Source organism: Sphaerodactylus townsendi, linkage group LG03 (assembly GCF_021028975.2).
Source record: "Sphaerodactylus townsendi isolate TG3544 linkage group LG03, MPM_Stown_v2.3, whole genome shotgun sequence".
Lineage (NCBI taxonomy): Eukaryota > Metazoa > Chordata > Lepidosauria > Squamata > Sphaerodactylidae > Sphaerodactylus > Sphaerodactylus townsendi.
This window is the reverse complement of record NC_059427.1, coordinates 138,185,369-138,206,220: the sequence shown is the minus strand read 5'-3', so window position 1 is coordinate 138,206,220 and position 20,852 is coordinate 138,185,369. Positions and strand designations below refer to the sequence as shown.

Here is a 20,852-nt window from a genome sequence, read left to right as displayed (position 1 = left end):
TTTCTTCACTAACCAAAGTATAGTGTCAACAAATACATTTGAAAAATCCCACTCTTTCAGATATATGTAAATTATTTCCGTCCAGAAAAAGAGTGGCTAGATTTTCTGAGGGATGATCTAGCATAGTTGCCAAAAATGGGGTGAATCTTTAATCTCTAACTCCTTTATAATCTTCAACCTTGTTGGGTCTATGGGCACCTTTGGAATATGGATAAAAAGTAATGGCTGCCACTACAAAATGGCTGCATGTGGCGGAGCTACAAGGGGAGGGGGGGTGCGCCATGCACCGGGCACATTCTTGGCCCCCCATAAAATCGCCCCAGGCCCCTCCCCCCACAGCGCTCCCCGCGGCGCCCCCTTGCGGTGCACTTTCACCCCCTTCCCACACTTACCTTAGTTCCTTTCCTTTTCCTATAACTTTTTCAGGCTTAAAAAAAGGCCTGTTCACAGTACAGGCTAAAAACGGCCTGAGGATCTACAGTTCTCAGGAGACCTTGGGGCTCACAAGGTCTCCTGGGAAGTATAGTTCCCATTAGGCCGTTTTTAAGCCTGAACTGTGAATAGGCCTTTTTTTAAGCCTGACAAAGTTCTAGGAAAAGGAAAGGAACTAAGGTAACTGCAGGAAGGGGGGAAGGGGAGAAGGGGAAAAGGGGGGGGTGCCACAGGGAGTGCTGCAGGGGGGCACCACAGGGGGGCCATGGGGGGCAGAAAATATAGACTGCCCACCGGGCACAGTTTGGCCCAGCTACGCCTCTGATGGCTGCCACTAGAAAATTTGGAGAGGTACCAAGTCAAACATCCTCCTATGATGGTGGCAGCTGAATTTCTGAATGACTGCTCCCTGCATAACCAAAGGTGATGTCTCCTGGGGTTTTAAGAAGCATAATTGGCCTTTTGATTTGGAAAAGGTACAAGTAGGTGACCCATATCAGTGGGCATCATGTTAGGAATCATTGGGATACAGTCTCTACGTGTTTTTTGGGTCAAAAAGGGAGTCTGTAAATATTTCAGGGTCCCACATTGACCCTCAAGGACAAAAACCATAATTTGAAGGAAATTTGCTTGTTAATTACCCTCAAAGCCTAATCATGGCATACCTGTGCTAATGTAAAACCTAATGTAAAAGCTCTCCCACAGTTTGGTGCTGTTAAATTTTAAAAACAATTTGTACACTTCTTAGCTGTTGAAAAGTTTAGATCTAGAGTAAAGGATGAAGAAGAGCTATGAGCCATAACACACATACTTTGATTATATCACAAATCTGTTGTCTGATAAGTTTGACAAGTACCTAGGTCCGTGGTGGCGAACCTTTGGCACTCCAGATGTTATGAACTACAATTCCCATCAGCCCCTGCCAGCATGGCAATTGGCCATGCTGGCAGGGGCTGATGGGAATTGTAGTCCATAACATCTGGAGTGCCAAAGGTTCGCCATCACTGACCTAGGTCTTCATACCAATCTGGTTTCCCACCTGTACAAAGCTCTGTCATTAAAATTAAAGCACAGAGCCATAATCCAAATCTCCTCTTCATACAACTGAAGATGTCATTAAAATAAGGCTGGGCAAAATTTCAAACGTTCAAGCAGAAATGTTTTCTCAGATGATTCAGAAAGGAAGCCTTTTTAAATGGATTTTAGTGTTCGTGGGACGATCTAAAACCATGGAGAACTAATGCACGTTGACTTTCCCACGTGGTCAATGCAGCAAAATTAGGAAATGTACCCTTCCAGTTTCTGTGGGAAGAGACACAAGGTCTCCATAAAGAGCAGGAAGTTGGAGGAAGAACTGTTAATCAAAACCATTCCCTGTGACGTTTATAGCTAAGTGTTACCAAAATGATTTTAGGAAAAAACCCACAACCCTACCACACAGTTGTGTTGCTCTCTCCAAAGCACACTGGTAGTGGCCTCCCACATATTTTTAAATAGCTTCGAACATAAATCACAAGCTTTTATCAGCTGGAACACACTTCAACAGATGCATGGCTGAAGCTTTAATCTTTAAAGTGCCACTAGCCTCTTAATTTTTGCTGTTAACTGGTTTTAGTATACTAGCCCTCTACCTATGGTTGCCAACCTCCCGGTGGAGTCTGGAGATCTCCCACCATTACAACTAATCTCCAGGCTACAGAAATCAGTTCACCTGGAGAAAATGGCTGCTTTGGAAGGTGGACTATGTGACACTATGCTGCTTTGAGGTCTCTCCGCTCCTCAAACCCCTCCCTCCTCAGACTCTGCCCCCCAAATCTCCAGGTATTTTCCAACCTGGAACTGGCAACCCAACATAGCCCCAGCATTCTAGTTCATCTCCATTTTAAAAAAATCAAAGAAGAAGGCTGGAAGACTCAGGCCAAGGTTCTAAAGATCTATGAATGAGCTAGCTAGGTCTATCCCCAGCAAAACCTCTTGTGGCAAAACTGTATGTTTTGAATCAAATGTGGGGCTTCCAACTTTGCGTTGGTTTTAAGTCAAAGGGGAAGCTTCCAGTCAAAGCTTGCTTATCCACAGCTTCTGAGGTCTGAGATTTTAATACTATGGTATCTACCTCAGTGCATATACTTTCCCTCATAGTCTTCTGTCCAATCAATCCCTTTGTTTTCAGTACTACAATGGCAGTTTTATTGTTCAAGGTTATTTAAATTTGTTATGCCTACTGGGCTGTTATTGACCAACGGACATTGAATAGCATCTAAGCAGGGGCATAACTCCATATAATGGCACTTGGGGTAAGCCCAATGGCTCACCTTGGGTGCTGCCTCCCCCACAGCTGTACACCACCCTAAACTCCCTGGGGCAGGGGCACAGTTGAACACTGACCAGCTGGGCCAGCTAGACTTGCCCCACTCCTGGACTCCATGTGTAGTTTGGGGGCAGGACAAGCCCGTTTGATGCTGGCCTCAGTTTATCTGGGTCCAGCTTCAAACTACAGACTTCATGCAGATGTACAGGTTTAAACTACAAACCTCACTGAGGCCAGGATCAAACTAATCAGCTGGGCTGACCAGCTCCAGCTATATACTGTTGCCTCCGCCCCCAAGCTCCACCTGACCAGTATAAAGCTACAGCCTTTCAGCTCAGCTGCCCAGTTTGATCCTGACCTCAGTGAGGCTTGGGTTGAGCTTTGAACTGCAGGTTTGAAGTCTGCAGTTTAAAGTAAGAACCCTGATGAGCTGAGGAGGCATCAAATGCCACCCCCTGTTGCCCCCTTCAACTGCCCCAACTTTATGTTTCCCCCCCAGCTAAAATTCTCCTACAGTTACCATCTTACAAGAAAAAGTACGGTAACTTTGTAAAGGGGAACAATTAAGCAACCTCCTTGCCCACTGCTTCTCCTCTCTTCTTCCTTGCTTCTTCCTTGGGCTCTATTGCTGGTGACTGGGCCACAAAGCTCCATGAACTACTCTCAATAATTTCAACGTTTCTCCTTCTCCTCACATGGCACGACTGCCCTGTTTTGTCAGACCTTGTTCTGTAATACCTGAGACCAACACAAGCCAAAGCTAATTCTTATCAACAAGCCCCCACAGTCAGTCAACAGCAAATTATCAGTTCCCACAATCAACACTATGTATGTAAAACACAACTGGAGCTCACATAACTAGGAATCATTCCTCCTTTTTATTAGGTTATTTACATTTGCTGGGCTGAGGCATTTGGGCCTGCTGTCAAACAAAAATCTGGTGGGTTCTAATGTTTGACTGACTCCACATACATGATTGATTACATGTTTTTCACTCTGAAACTAGAAAAACTAGAAATCACAATAATCAGCCATTCGGCACTTATGGTTACTATTGCTGATTGGCATTCTGATTTTCCCCTTCAGTGTCCCATGCAATATAGCATTTGTTTTCATCACCAGCTCCCACAGATGAGTTGCTGCTTGCATTATCAACTGTGAGTGCGATAAGAAGTGTACGTCACGTGATGGTTCACAGCACATTCAGAACTTTGTGCATGGAAACTGAGAATTTCACTGCCAGTATGGCTTTCCAGCCATCTGCAGGGTTGTGCTAGCCCTTGCTATGTGCTCAGTTCTGCATATGCTGCTGGGTCTTATATAACAATTTGGTGGTGCTCTTGGGCCGTTCCAGAGCCCAGAATCCCTCAGTTACAAACTTGTAATAGTCATGTGATAGAAGAGAGGGTTCTATAATTATGCCACCAATAGCAAAAAGGCAGGACTGTCAGCAGGCCAAAAGATTCAGGGACAGGAAACACAAACCAAACACCGACATACTGCAGAGAGACACAAGCCAAAGGCCAGAATCATGGAGGATTCCTCTCCACCACTGAGTTAACTTCTCTCCCTGTACTGCTGCTCATCTCAGCTAACATGTAAAGAGAAGCATAAGCTAAGATATTCTTGTTCTCTATGCATGTGCACTAGCAGCAGTAGCTCTAGAGAAGTTGTCTTCTGCAGAAGTGGTATTCAGCTCATGCATTGGGACCCTCAGAGCCATTATATAAATGCCATTTTCTTGTTGCCTTTGGAAAGCGATGCTGCTATTGAGCGTAAGTAGACAGAATGGCACCATTCCTCCTGCTTCTCACTGATGAGGCAAAGTCACAACAATGGTGAAAATTCTTTTTAAATACAGGCTCTGGTTCCTTCTCTTTCTTTCAAATGGCAGAGATACTATGTGGCTTACAGTCATATACTTGTAGCTGTTACCTGGGATTACATGTAGGCATTAATACTGGGACGGTTGAAGATGATTGCTGTATGGGTTGAAAACTGCCTGCTACCAGTACTGTTTCTGGGTAGTAAAATGGTATTACTACTGATCTTGACTATGACTATTACAGGGCTGTTTAAAACTGATCAAATAAGTTATGTCATATTTGAACGCACCATTTCTCACATAATACAACAAAGTTCAAGGTGGGATCCAACTAGTTCTCACCAAGTGGTTACTAATTTTTTCTGAGTGCCGAGAAGGGGTTACTAAAGCAACTTCCCTGCCCAATAGGGACTGGAGGTGCGTGTGTGCGGCAGCGCCACTGTTTGAATCCCACCACCATCAGAACCTGTTATTAAAATTTTTGGATCCCACCACTGCTTCAAAGTAAACTAATGATATCACACCATCATAAACTTCTTGGTCAGTCCAAATGGCACCCTGACAAAGTGTTTCATCACACATCCAGATCAAATAATGTTTGTGAGGTATCTGAACTGGTGCTATAAATATGCCCCTGAAATTACGATGGACATTCAAACAGCCCCTTCATCATGTCTGCATTTATCTTGTAACTGGTTATACCACATGTTCTATGGATGGAGAACATGTATGTGAACTGACTCAACACTACCATGGCATTTCCCCTTCCTGGCTGAGATGGACTGATTATGTTTCCTGCAAAGGAGAGTTGTCCCTGTTCTCACCATTATTCACCCCTTCTGTCTCATATTACTTCTGCCTCCACCCTAGATTTACTGTCTTCTAAAATGGCTTGAACTATAGAGCAAGCTATGTGTTCATTTTGCAGCGCTAGCAGATCTCCCAGCGAACTATCAGATACCTTTCTTCCTTTACTCTAAAAAAAAATGAACATACAACCAAAAGGAAAAATCCATATTTTAAAAGCCCTTCGATATTGTCACTTTTGCCCCTTTCATTTGCAGCTGGACACAGAAAGGAGACTCCAGCCACCAAACCTGTAATTCCTTTTGGGATAAAAGAACGCTGTTTTAAATAGTTGCATCTTGCAGACTCACTTTCTCCGTCATATAGTAAGGGTCAAAGTCCTCCAGTGGAACAGCAACCAAGCCTTTCGGGATGTCCCCATAGATGAAAGGCAAACTCTTCCCTGCCTCCAGGTCACTGTTTGGTTTTGGTTTGCTCTCTTCATCGTCATCCCTATGACTGCTGTCTTGTTTAGGACGCTTCTTCTTCTTGTCTTCTTCAATGCGCTTCTCAATGTTAGCCAGAGACTCCGGAGTGAAAGGTCTAAAACTATCAGGGCCTGGTGGTGCAAGCAGCCGTGCTGCCATCTTTTCATCCTGCAGAAACTTCTTTAGTTATGTTGCGCCAAGGATAGGTCAGTTCTGTAAGGAAAAGAACAGGACACCAATCACATCAGAGCATAAGGGTAAGACCAAGGATTCATCTGGACCAATGTCATGTGGCTAGTCCGATGTCATATGGACACACACAAGCAAGGCCCACAGACAACAGCCATCACTTGCTGACTGCTCCCCACCCTCTGAGAATTACATTTGGTGACTGCTCCCCACCCTCTGAGAATTACATTTGGTGCTCATGGTTAATAACCAACAACAGATCTATTCTCTATAAACCTGTTCAATCTTCCTTCAAATACTTCTAAGCCAGGGTCTGTCATAGTAGGTTTCACAAGTCAACTACTCAGTGTGTGCAGTAGTGCTTTCTTTTGTCTATCTTGGATCTAGCGCTTTACAGGTTTGTATGATGACCTGGAGTTCTTACATTTATAGGAGAGAGATGAAAATTTCTCTATCCACTTTCTCTATACCAGGGGTCTGCAACCTGCGGCTCTGGAGCTGTATGAGGCTCTTTCAGCCTTATACTGCGGCTCCACATGGCCTGGAAGTCGGAGGGTAGCGTGGGCATGTCCCTCCAGCCCTCCAGAGCACCGCTGGAAGGAAATGTGAGTTGAGGGGCCGGACCAGAGGTGGCTCAGTGCGTGAGGGTGCCGCTTTTCGTGTCCCTTCCACTCACCTCTCCTTCCAGCGCTGCTCTGGAGGGCTGGAGGGACACACCCATGCTACCCTCCGACCTCCTGGCAGCCGCCATCCCCCCTCTGCCCCATGGCGCAGGCAACTGCCTGCTCCATCGGGCAGAGGGGGTTTCCCTTCCTGGCACCACTGCCTCCCGCAGCATGAGAGGCAGTGGCAGTGGGCAGGCCACAGATGCCATCCCCCCCTGTGCCCTACAGCGCAGGCGACTGCCTGCTCCGTTGGGCTGAGGGGGTTTCCCTGCCCGGCGCCTCCACCTCCCAGCGCTGGAAGGACAGGGGAGTGGAGGGGCCGAACTGGAGGCAGCTCCGTAGATCTTCGGGGTTGTGGAAAACAGGTCCAAATGGCTCTTTGGGTGGTAAAGGTTGCTGACCCCTGTCTTATACCTTTTAAGCCAGCTCAAAAAGTGTATTCAAAAACTTTGGGTGAGGGATCTCATCAAATGCTTTGGGAAGTCTAAGAATACTGGGTTGCCCTTGTCTACATGCCTTTTGACATTCTCAAAGAATGCTAACAGGTTGATGACACACTGACTTTTCTTTGCAGAAGCCATGCAGAAGCTAACAGGTTGATGACACATTGACTTTTCTTTGCAGAAGCCATGCTGTCACCTCCTACACCAGCTCCAAGGCTCCACTCATAATCAAACCCAAGGTTACTTCCTGTCTAGTCAGTTTAATGACAAACTCTTCTACCATACAGAAATTTCCTCTTTGTTGCAGTTTGGGCAGACATTTGATCAATGAGTGTGAGAGCAGGGTGGTAATAATGTACTATAAGTACTAAAAATGCTATCTTACGCAGAATTACACTCTTATAAGTCAAATGAAGTCAATGGGTTTAGAAGGCAACTTTGTTTAGGATGGCACTTGTAAGTTTCTTTTCAGATTTAGTATTTCCATCCACACTAATTTTACATGAGACTTTGTCCCTCCTATATATTCTAAATCCCCTCTTTCAGGCAGAGAACAGCAGCATCCACAACAAGGCGTTATCTATCCTCTATAAAGAGCTTAACTCAAAGGATGATCATAGCCCCTTGATTCTTCTTATTCCTCAAGTAAATCAAGATTAAAAAATGTGGCAGGTAAGTATTTTTAGATGGGAAAATGAAAGAGCCTGGCTTAGCCACATTCCCAGTGAGATGCCACCAACTCTCTACCAAACTTGCTCACACTCCATTTGTATTCAATGACGTTGTTTAATGCTGCATCCCTTTCTCCTGGGCCATTTCTGCACGGCCATGCTCGGGAGGTGCATTGGCGTATATGATGCCGACACCCCCCCCGGGACCGTTCGCATGAACGGTCCCGGTAGGGGTGGGGAAGACGGCGCAGCCTGCGCAGAGGCTGCACCGTTCCCTGAACGCCTTACTGTCCCCTCCTGGCTTCCGGCGCGTCGCACAGGCCAGGGGACAAATCCCCCTGCCATGCGCAACAGCTCTAGAGTCGCAGGGCAGGGTGTGTGTGTCCCCTGGCCTGTGCGACACGCCGGAAGTCAGGAGATGATGGTAAGGCATTCAGGAAAGGGGGGGGGTAATGGCACCTTCCAGTTGCTGCCGTTCGCATGGCAGCAATTGGAACCCACTGCTTTCGAAAAACCTCGCTCAGGGAGCGAGGTTCGAAAGCAGTGGCTCCATGCCGCTTGGGGGTTGCGAGGCTGGCGCTGCTGCAGTTTTTACCGGATGTAGTTTTTTAGCATCCCTGGGACGCTGTATTCCACCCGTGTGGAAACAGCCCTAGTTCGAATCCCTCCTCTGCCATGGAAGCTTGCTGGGTGACTTCTCAACTTAATCTATCTCACTTGCTAGGTGGCCTCTCAACTTCCAGGGCCTAGAAATCTTCCAGAATTACAATTGGTCTCCAGACTATACAGATCAGTTTCCCTAGTAAAATAGCTGATTTGGAGAGTGGAATTATGGCATTATTCCTTCCTGAGGTCCCTCCTCTCTCCAAACCCTGACCTCCCCCAGGCTGTACACCCAAATCTCCAGGAATTTCTCAACCCAGAAACAGTAAAAAAAGAATTGTCAGCACCTTTGCATCCCCCTGGGGAGAACAGTGGAGGCATAAATAACATATTAAAAAAACCTTCAAAAAATCTAGCTGTTGAATACGTATTACTAATCTGGATTGCTAGGTTTTCCCTCTTTCATTCCCTTTTCGTTGCACAGCTTTCCTGAAATCCATTGTGGCATGGAGCAAGAAATTAATCTCTATAACCACCTACTTGTGGACATCTTTTTATTAACCTTTGCTAGGGCTGAAAGTCAATAATGGCCCTTTCTGCACAGCACAAATAGAACATCTTGAGGATGTCAAAAGAAGCATTTTGGGGAGGAAGTTCGCACAGTTTTCCCCCACAAAGATGTTTTCAGGACTTTTTATTTCTGCTGAACCCAAGTTTTTGTGAAAATACTAAACTAGCCATCTTTTTTTTTTGCTCAAGATGGGTTGAAGACATTTCCTGCTTGCTATGCAGAAAGCAGGAAACATCTTATTTTTCCCACCCGACTGCTAACAGCTCTTACTTTCATTTTCACAGCAGCTTGCACCCACCACTCACCAGTTGGTGAAGGTTTCTTTCAGAGGTTTCCTCTGCTTGCAGCTCATCTCCCCACGATTTCATGATATAAAGTACATGAAGCTACAATGACTTGAAATATGCACATATTTCCAGTTCTTATATCGTGTTGTTGTAGCTTTGAAGACCTCACTCAAAACAAAACAAAAGGGAAAATGACACGTGCATGGGATGATCAGCCCAAACTAACTTAACTTTACACAGTGAAATCATGGGTGGATGAGCTGCAAGCAGAGGAGACCTCCGAGGGAAACCTTCACCAAATGGCTGGCGGCAGGGGGAATCACAAGCAGGAGAAAATGGCAGGTGTGAGCTGCAGCTAAAATGGAAGTAAGAGCTAGTGGGTGGGGGGCAGGTGGGAAAAAGAGCTGCTTTCCCTGGCAATTGAATTTTTGTCTGCCCTATGCGGACAACAAAAGCCAAAATGGTTCATTTTAAAACATCTGCAATATGTTTTATTTGGGCCGTGCATAAAGGGCCATTGTCTACTCAGACTGGCTGCAGTTTTCCCAAGTCTCAGGCAGAGGTCTTTCACATCACCTACTGTGTCTGTGTAAAGTGCCATAAAGTCACAGCCAACTTGTGACAACTTGTTAAGTTTTCAAGGCAAGAGACCAACAGAGGTGTTTTGCCACTGCCTTCCTCTGCAAAGAAACTCCAGTTTCCCATCCAAACTAGGCCGTACTGCCCACGAGGACATATTGGGCCATATGTCCCTGGGCAGCCGCCATTTCATCATGTGGGTGGCAGAAAATCACCCCCACACTTCCAGCCTGGGCTGCCTTCACGCTGTGTGGCTGGGCTGACAGTTGAGGAAGGCGCCCTCTCTGCTGCTGCCGCAGAACCCTCCCTCTCCAAGGGGCTCCATGGCAGGCTGAAATCTAGCTCCCGGGGGACCTCTGCCAGTGCTCTTCCTGGGTCTACCCTGGGAAACCTCCCTGCCAGTGCAGAAGGCTGCACCCAGTCACCTTCCAGCTAGGTGGCAGCATGGCCTCTTGCAACCCCCCGCCCTGCAAAATCTGAGCCTGCGGGACCGCCTCAGTCCCACTACTATCTTCCACCCTTGCCTGGATGAGCCCCCGCGAGCGCCCTCCTACAAAATAGTCACCTCACTAGCCACTTCCTCAGCCAAGGCTTGCGCAGAAGATGTTACACAGACACGGCCTCTTCCCAGCACAGTGGCACTGTTGGGGTAGGCGGCAGCTCTGTGGCAGCTCTTCTTGCAGGTATGGCGCCCACTCTGCAGGGAGCTGTGGCAGCTCTTCTTGCAGGTATGGCGCCCACTCTGCAGGGAGGGCTGCCATTTTGCAATCTGAGCACCTGAGCTGGGCTTGCCTTCCCTCCTCCTGATTTGCTGTGGCATGGAAGATCGCGCTTTTGGGTTGAACGACCCACTGAACTGACCCCATGACAAGGATTGTCATGCCCTTATATAAAGCAGTGGTGCGACCACACTTGGAGTACTGTGTTCAGTTCTGGTCGCCACATCTCAAAAAGGATATCGAAGAGATAGAAAAAGTGCAGAGAAGTGCAACGAGGATGATTGAAGGATTGGAGCACCTTCCTTATGAGGAGAGGCTGCAGCTTTTGGGACTCTTTAGTTTGGAGAGGAGACGTCTGAGGGGGGATATGATTGAAGTCTATAAAATTATGCATGGGGTAGAAAATGTTGACAGAGAGAAATTTCTCTCTCTTTCTCACAATACTAGAACCAGGGGGCATTCATTGAAAATGCTGGGGGGAAGAATTAGGACTAATAAAAGGAAACACTTCTTCACGCAACGTGTGATTGGTGTTTGGAATATGCTGCCACAGGAGGTGGTGATGGCCACTAACCTGGATAGCTTTAAAAAGGGTTTGGACAGATTTATGGAGGAGAAGTCAATCTATGGCTACCAATCTTGATCCTCCTTGATCTCAGATTGCAAATGCCTTAGCAGACCAGGTGCTCAGGAGCAGCAGCAGCAGAAGGCCATTGCTTTCACATCCTGCATGTGAGCTCCCAAAGGCACCTGGTGGGCCACTGCGAGTAGCAGAATGCTGGACTAGATGGACTCTGGTCTGATCCAGCAGGCTAGTTCTTATGTTCTTATGACTGCAGCCTTTGTGGGCAAGACAAACCAAGGCTGTGCCAATCCTCCTCTTTCCTCCATACCTGGCAGAGGAGAGCCGGAAGCCCCGAAGCCATCACCAGCTCGCTCCTCGCCACTGCCCCGGAGAGGTAGAGGCACAATTTGGGGGGGAGGAAGCAAATTTGGGGGGACCCAGGGGGTGCCATGTTAGTTCTTGCTCTGGGCACCATTTTGTTTAGGTATGCCACTGCATCCAAATACTAGCCAGGGCTGACGCTGCTTAACCTCTGCAATCTGATGAGACCAGGTTAGTCTGGGTCATCCAGGTCAAGGCCATCACCCACTGTCTGGTTATTTTTTTTAACTAGAGATGCCAGGGACCTTCTCCCAGCAAATCAGATGCTCTACCACGAAGACACAACCCCTCCTCTAGGATGGCCAGGTGCCCAGTTTTGAATTGAACAGTTCAACATTTTCCCTTTTGGTCCAGTAGATAAACTGAAAAAATAATACTGGACATATAAACTCCATGGCAGCATTCTTTCTTTCTGTGTGGCTTAATAAAGCAGACATCCTGTGGACTTTTTCTCAACTGCAGCCAGAAGTGTTTGAAAAGAACTGAATCTACCACTCAGCAGCCAAGCACGATGCACCCAAAGAAATCCTATTGGCTCAGCTGAAGAAAGCTGGAAAGGGAGGGACTTTTGCAGCTAGCAAACTGACTCCTCACATTGGTTCCAGCTGGGTAGATGGTGAATCTTCTAAAGAAACATGAAAAGGAGATCATGGGATGTCATGGTGGGAAAAAACTAGAGAATTCAGAGGCAGTACATCCCTTGGAGAGTGATATATGAACAGGATGCCTGTCTTGCATTTCTAGCTTTTGTGCAGCCCTGGTGACTGCAGGGTATTGGTGTTTAGTACTTTAAAGCTGCAAGTCTATGCACATTTACCTGTAAGTGCCACTGAACTCATTGAGGCTTACTTCTAAGTAAATATAATTATAATTTCATGGTAATTCTCCCAGTGATTTCAGAGGGAGAGTTAAACATACGATGTTTTCCCTTTCAGGACAATGGGGATTTAAAAATGCTTAGTTTTGTATGGATTGTGTCTTTTAGTATGCTTAATTTGCTAAACTATTTGTGTAATCCTATGGAGATTTACTCCTTTCCAATAATTTAATTGATTCCAATGGGCTTAGACTGAAAATAAAGGATTGAACTGTATATTATATTAAATATAATCATGATGTTAGAAATATTACGTTTAGCATTTTTCTTTCGAAATGTGGGACTATAAAGCTACAATAGATTTATTAGGCTTTAACATGTCACAGGATTCTCTGGCCTAGTTTTCACAAGTATAGTAAGTCTGGGTCTGGACTATACCACTTTCAGATTCAAAATGGAACACTCCTTTCATATTAAAAAAGAAACAACAAATAAAGCCAACTAGTCTGTTTTATTGGTTACAATGTAGGACTAGGATGTGGGAGATTCAGGCCCCTTCCGCACATGCAGAATAATGCACTTTCAATCCACATTCACAAATGTTTGCAAGTGGATTTTGCTATTCCGCACAATAAAATCCAGCTGCAAAAAGTGTTGAAAGTGGATTGAAAGTGTATTATTCTGCATTTGCGGAAGACGCCTCAGGCTCAAATCCCCACTCTGCCATGGAAACTTGCCAATCACACCCTCTCAGCCCAACATACCTCACAGAGTTGTTGTGAGGATGCAGTGGCGGAGTAGAGAACAATGCAAGCCACTTGTGATCTCTGTTGGGGAAAAGGTAGGGTATAAAGGAAGTAAATGCTCTATTTCTGTTTTGTTCACCGCCCTGAGCCCTTCGGGGGAGGGCGGTTTATAAATACAATTAATAATAATAATAATAATAATAAAAATAAATAAATAAATAAATAAAAAAACAAAAAAAAACAAATAAGCCCCTCTGCACATAGAAAACAATGTCAGGGAGAAGAGCTCCAGCTTAGTCTTTTCCCAGGCATGCTAGTTTTCCACACATGCTATGTGCAAAGATCTCTGCAGAGATGTTAGTGCTGTTATGCCCCCTGGAGGTTCAATAAATCAGGGAGGGGGAAACAGTTGGGATAAACTGTCTTGAACCAGCAGCTATGGCAAAACGTGCAATACTAAATATAAGTTGGCATTTTATTGCTTATCCCTGGGTGACCATAATGGGATCAGGGAAACAGTGCTCTTGCTTTTCAGAAACTTTGGAATAGCACTGTAAAGAAAACTTAACCTCTTACTGGCTTTGTTGAATTCCTACCTGCTGTACAACCTTTCTAAAAGAAAGGAGGTTGGGGGAGAAATTGTTGTATGTTACCACTTAACATGTCAGACTGGGTGGCCATCTGCCTGAAAAATGTCTTGCCCCTTTAATAGAGGTCTAATAGGATCTTATTTACCCACATGCTATTAAAAGTTTCAATGACTCATTTCCAAACATAAGCTTCTACTAAAGGGAGAAAAATATTTCTTTTCTTCATGTGTATATAAAGAGCGCATATATTGGTCAAGAAAATTTGTATCAGGTGTGTCCAGTTTTTTTGTTGATGTCATGTAGCAACCCTAATCTTTGCTTCTACATCTTTAACAGCAACTTGAACAGCAGACAATGCTTCTCGCAGTGTCTTGGAAATCTTCCCTGGCTGATTTTGGCAATCAAGATGCTGTACAAGGCACAAGAGCAGGCCATGCTGTTTTCACCCCAGTCCGTTGGCAACCCTGCTTTTGATGCCAGGAATGCTCTGTATAGACAAGGCTAAAACCTGGTTTTCTTCCACCAAACTGAATACCGGTATATTGGGAAAATCTCCCTCTAAAGACATTTGCCTTCATTTTCACTAAGAAAAAAAAATATATAAAAAGGAGTTACTGTTTTTGCAAGCATAAAGAAAAAATATAATACCACAGATCTGACTGAAGGATAAGTCTGTAGAAATAGGTTTACATTCATCAGGGATTGCTCAGTGTCCTCAAAAGGGGCGCCAAACAAGGATGACGTGATCTCAGACCGAAAGTAAGCATGAGTCAGAAAAAAGAAGCATGGAGTTTCTCTGCATATCATTCTCCTAAATGCAACACGCACTTGTACACCAAGACACCCCCCCACCCCTTTGTAGACCAGCACCTTTGCGGGGGAAGAAAAGAAGGAGAATGCTCTGTGATTTCCTTGCATGAGGACTGCCAGTTTGAGCTTTCCACTCTGAAGGAAGGGGAGTGGAATTCTAGAAGCTGTGCACTGATGCAACGGCACTGCAGCACTGCAGACTGAAGCACAACAGACGGGTATGGGCTTCTTGTACTTAAGGGAGCACTCTAGCTACTGGACGGGCAGAGGGTTTTAGATGCAGAAAGAATGACATTGCCGCACACCAGACACAGATGGAGTAACAAAGAAGAAAACAAAACACAAGCACTTGCATTAAACAGCAGTAAATCACAAGCCTTGGAAACCAATTAACCCAATCACACCCATACAGCTTGTAGTATACAACTGAACTGCAAGGACCACTTGAGCCAGGAATGATACCTTAATTCATTCTCTGAAGCCAATAAACCCCCTGCAGAGCCAGATCATTACAATGCAACAATTCTAGTATGAAGTCGGTCACTCAGTTATCACCTTCACTAGACGGTCCAGCCTGCTTTGCCTCCTTCTCTGACCAGCAGTGCCAACTAACCCCTGAGATTAACATAATCTTGGTGAGAGGTTTCTCAGTGACTCGGAAGAAATGCTCTAAAGTCTAAAAAGATGGGTTGCATACAGGGCTGTTGATGGGGATACAGAGAAGTCCTTGGGATGCTTTGCACCACCAAATTTGTCTTGAATAGGTCAGAAGGCCTATTCAGGAATTAGACCTTTGTATTTAATTTATTTGTTCACGGGCTCAGGGTGGCTTACAGCATTTTTCATCATACACGCCCAACTATAACATAACCAGTATAGCACATTTTAAAACAATATAAATAACAATATTTAAAGACATTAAAACAATATTCAAAAACATTAAAATCAAGTGCGTGTTACAGCCCCGAAACCACACAGCACCCCAACATTAAAATCATTTAAAACATTTAAAAATGTTTAGACCTTCTAATTTCATGGCACTGGGAAAGTGGGGCGGGATTCACGGAGGCCAGGCTGATGGAAAATCAAAGCCACTTCAATCATACGCCTATCTCTAGGAACAGAGATATTATCTACAGAAATTTTGCAAGTTAATTGAAAGGCGAGTATTATATTGGCAAGGCCGTAAAGACATATGCTCCTTTTTAGAGCCTCTTCTGGTTCTGGCCTTTTACTATAAAAGATAATAAAAGGAAATGAGAGTTTGGTTATCAAACAATGAAAGGTTGCTCCTCTTTGTTAAAGTGCAAGTTTTTATTGACCCTCTTCGGTTGTGTTAAAATTAATGAGTCCAAAACCGGCTTGGAAATGCTGCTGGGGGCATTGCCCCACTGCCTACACAGATTGTTTTGATGGGAACCGACTTTTAATATTTCTTTAGTGTGTTAAACAAAGTGCTTGAGATTTTGGTAAAGAGCGGCTCTGAATCATTGGGGCCTGCCATTGCTGCCCAGGAACGGGATGGCTGAGAGACCCCGCCCTGCCTGCCCTTAGTAGGATGGAAGGCAGGCAGTGGCCATGCCCACTATGGGCATCTACGTCATGACACCAGCGCATGACGTCAGCAGGAGGGACGGGCGGGAGCCTTGTAAGGCTTCTACCGACCCTGGACCCCTCCTTCCACAACGCTGCTGTGCCAAATTTCCCACCCACCTCACTCCTTTATACAATGCATGTGTCTGATGTCATAGTCAAGCCGGTGGTTGGCGCATGTGAACTGATCTGTTGGTGAGGGAGCTGCGGTGCTAACCCTCTTCTCCTTAAGAAGTTTGGGGTGGAGTAAGCCATGGGTCAGGTTGCCCAGGCATGGGCTACTGTGGCTTGCACCCCTTAGCAGTAAAGTGGTTCTTCAGAAAGTGGCCTGCCACCCAGCTGAGTTCCACTGTTGCTGTACTGTGCACAAATGAATCTCCAGAAAGTTGCTTTCCACCCAGCTGGGCTCCACTGGTGCTGCACAAGGTTATCTATTTCCTCCAACAGGCGGGTTGGAGGAAGGTTTTCACTGGGGCTGCCCAGTGTTCAGATCAAATCCCATGTTGTGCTTCACGCTTTGTCAATAAAATGGTTTGGCTATGGCCAAAATTTTTAACCCACAGTTCAGTGTTGTGTCGTTATTTTAGTTTGGGACTCTGAGCAGTAACAGTCCCGCCCTTGGGTGGCAATAAGTACATGTGTTTCAACTAATCTGCCAGTTTAAAGGCAAATGATTAATCAACAAGGAAGTTTTTAATTGAATGGCAGCCTAAATGTGAGGCACCATAAAGATTATTTCTACGTAAGGTCTAGTTTAACCAGTTCAATGATATGCAAGTGGTGGAGAAGGGGAACAGGTGAAAGAATGTACAATAAAATGGGCCATCAACTTTGGATATAATGTGGGAACAATGGGAGATTATTTGATCCAGGGGACTTACATACACATTAAGCTCTAATTTGAAAGAGAACATCTATAAAATGATGTGCCATTGGTACATGACACCAAATTGACAAAGATACACACAAATGTTCTGAATAAGTTTTGGAAATGTGATAATCAATAAGGGATGCTTTACCTTTATGGTCAACTTGTGGAACAGTTAAGGAATTTTGGAAGTTAATACATGCCATAATTCAAAAGATTTTAAAGACTAACATACAAATGAAACCTGAGGGCTATCCAGTGGGACTCATGGATTCAACTCTGGAAAGAAAAATAGAACCTTGGTTTTTTATATATGACAGCAGCAGGAAGATACTCTATGTGCAGAAATGGAAAACTTCAGCTATACCTATAATGGAAGAATGGTGGGTGAAGGGATTACAGTTGGCAGAGATGACCAAGTTAACCTTGTTACTTAAAGAAAGGAATTTAGTCAAGTTTTGGACAATTGGAAACCCTTGATAGATTAAATAAACAAAACGGGAAAAAAGTTGATTACCAGTTTTGAAGGTCAGGGATTGTTAAAAGAAGAGTCAATAGGCAAAAGTGTGACTTTTACTAGTAGTAATTTTAAAGATCCAATTTTACATATGTTGTGGTATAATTTTTTTAATGTTAACACTTGTTCAGACAGAACCGGGAGTCCTTTTGGAAAGTGTATTTTTTCGTGATTTTTCTTTGTGTCTATGGTCTGTTCCACACAGCACAAAAAAGATGTCTATGGGACATCTTAAAAAGAGGCAACTGCTTCTTTTCACTCTGTACACCCAAAATAAGATGTCCAGAAGGTATCTTAAAAAGAGGTGGCTGCTGGTTTGGTTTAGGACGGCTAAGGCATCAGAGGCTTTTCCCCACCTGACCATTTCATTCTCTGATCAGTTTCACCCTCCACTTATGCCTGACATTTGCTCTGCAGACTCTGATCCTGGGCACCTTTTCAGCCTGAAATGTACATAGTTGTACTCAGCTGGTCCTGCCAATTCTGACAATATATAGTTATCCTTAAAAAAAAAAGTTTAGAGGACCTATCTGCAGGGCCAGAGTGAGGGGGAACTGTGCCCAGGGCATGCATGCACCTTGTGTCCTTGCCACGCCCTACCTGCCCCCTGAACGCCCCCCTGCACCAGTGCGCGCTTGGTGTGTTACACACCCTATTGGTGCTACGCCACTGCCTATCTTACCTATGCAGATACACATATGAGAATGTTAGTCACTTGGAAGACTGCTTTACCTTGCATAGAGAAGCACTGGATAGACCTGCCCTCCACAGATCATCTAAGTTTTCCTGTGCAGTAAGAAAAAACTAAGGTTATTTGTGGAAGGCAAGTCTACCCAGTGCTTCTCAATGGGAGGTAAAGCAGTCCTCCAAGTGGCTAAGATTCTCTTATGTGTGTCTGCGTAGCTACAAAGACAGCTCCTTGTTTTTTTTTAAAGGGAAACTATATATTGCCGTAAGCCTGCAGAACAAGCAACCTGGGGCAAATGGAGGCAGGGAGAATCCCTTCACCAGCACACAAAATGCTGGGCACAAGTGGAGGGTGAAATTAACCAGAGAGCGAAATGGTCAGGTGGGAAAAATAAGATGCCTCCTGAGCTCTGCACTCTGCACAGGCAGGCAGGGGACGTCTTGCAGGTGCCTTAAGAAAAAAAGGTGCACTTCAAAGCATTTTTTTTTAAAAGACACCTTGAGCTTAAACAAGGCATTCTGAGGACATCTTTGGGAAAAAAGCTGTGCGAAATTCCTTCCCAAGGCGCCTTTTTAAAGTCCTCAGAATTTGGAACAGACCTTTTGGGAGCTAAAGCTGTTTAAATAACAATAAAATTTTAAACTAAAAAAAATTAATGCAAATAATGGAGCCATACTTCACTCACCATTACAACATCTCCATGAACTCTAACATCTGATCTTATAAAGCCAGAACAGCGAGTCAACACCCACTGCATTTGAAAAAGACACAATGGTTTGGCCAAGGCCATGTTACCAAAAGTATTAGCAAGTCAGCTAACCATTGCACCACCCAAGATGCTCAACATCCCACAGGGTGTGAGGGCAAGGGCTTAATCCAGTAATCAGTTGTTAACATTGTACAGACAAGGATTTCTGATACATTATGCATTACTTAGTGCTGCCAGCTGGCCTTGAGAAAATTGTCTTTCCCTTGAACAAAAGTTTAATGCATGGAAAAGGCAGCCGAACCTTTTCATGACATGGAAGCAAATAACAACTCATTGAGCATGTAGTACACAGATGGGATGTTTTTCTCCAGCTCACTTGGCTGCACTCAGCACCAACAATAAAACTGGACTCAGGTTTACCAGCATCTTCAACTCAGGTTTACCAGCAGTGTAACACTGTCCCTAGTCTTGTTGCTTCAATAGACACTAGAAAACATCAACTTACTGTATTTAGGTTTCCTTTTTAAAAATAAAAGATGTGTCAAAATGGAAGCTGAAAATTTCCAAATTCTAATGTGTAAGTAGAATGAAAAGGGCCGTAGAGCAACCAACAACAGGCGTACATGGAAAACTCAAACGTCATCTTCAAGAGAGTAAAATCCAAAATTCTTTCAGAGGAAAATTAGGTGATGTATTTGCCATGTCTGGATTGGCAAATTCCTGGAGATTTGAGGCAGAAGCCTGGGGAGGAGGGAGGTTGGGGAGGGATCTCAGCAGGGTATGATGCCATAGTGTCCACTCTCCAAAGCAGCCATTTTCTCTAGAGGAATGGATTTATGTAGTGTGGGGATCACCTGCAATCCTGGGAGATCTCCAGGCGCCACCTGGAAGTGGGCAACCTTTCTGTGCACTGATATCTCTTTTGTTAATGACCTTATTTTGGCAGAGAGACACAAAAACTCTCAAGCCAGCATGAAGCTCCCGCCTCTCTTAAAACAAGCCCCCAAAATTTGCAGAGGGTCATCATTTGCACCCATGCAGCACACATAACTACAGGGTATACAGGAACACATGATTCTGCCTTGTGATAAAATCATGGCTGAAAATAGATGGCATAGCTGGCTTTTTGATTTTGTGAATCCCAGTCTTCAACAGCTACATTTGTTACTTATTTTCATGGGTTTTTTTTTATTGAGCTGTCAGATTCCAAGTGAGACCTAGGGATTCTCCGTTCCCCTGAAGAAAATGAATGTTTTGGAGGATGGATTCTGTTGCATTTCACCCCATTGAGGTCCACTCCAGACTACAGCCCCAAATCTCCATGAGTTTCCCAACCTGGTTCTGGCAACCCTACAACAATCCTTTTCTGGTGGCCTAAGGAGATCTGGCAACCCTATTTCTGGGTGGTGGCAGAAACTTGTACTGTTCAGTTGTCCCATGGTAAGAAGACACAGGGAAGAATCTCTAGTCAGGGATGAGTAAGAGCAGTTTTAAGAAACCTGTCAGGATTATGTCAGCATTCATTGCACAACACCATAGTTAAAACTAACTGTGGTTAACAGAGCTGTAGCGAGGGGAAACTGCCCAGGGCATGTGTGTGCCCTGCACCCTACCATGCCCCTGAAACTCCCCCCTCCCCGCACCAGCACGCACCTGGTGCAAGATGCCCCCCGTCCCCTGGGCACTATGCCATTGGTGGTTAATAATTTGACTTCAAACCATGGTTTTTGATCCTGGTTTGAGGGTCCCTAATTGGTTAGTAGAGTGGGCTGCATTCAGGCCACTAATCAAAGTTTAATTAAGTCACGTTCTTGTGCTGTGTTTGAACTGAGCCATAGAAATATTGAAGGACACTGCAAGTACTCATAAATCTATGCTCCAATGGCAGAATCTATCAGAAGACATCTCCGGCATGCACCCAATAGGAATGAAGCAGAGATGTGTAAAGGATTGTTTTGCGCATGTCCTGCCCCCTCTGAAGCAATCTGCTCAGAAGAACATC

The 20,852-nt window shown here is 44.9% G+C and overlaps 1 protein-coding gene across 1 annotated transcript in view; it reads right to left on the bottom strand.

The window, feature by feature from the left end:
* Positions 1-20,852, bottom strand: part of SCN8A (sodium voltage-gated channel alpha subunit 8) — a 151,788-nt gene that overhangs the window by 107,088 nt on the left and 23,848 nt on the right. Inside the window, exon 2 of the mRNA XM_048488370.1 lies at positions 5,723-6,052. Within this exon, the coding sequence (XP_048344327.1) occupies positions 5,723-5,998 (276 nt within the window). The 5' untranslated portion in view covers positions 5,999-6,052. The remainder of the gene's footprint in view (positions 1-5,722; positions 6,053-20,852) is intronic.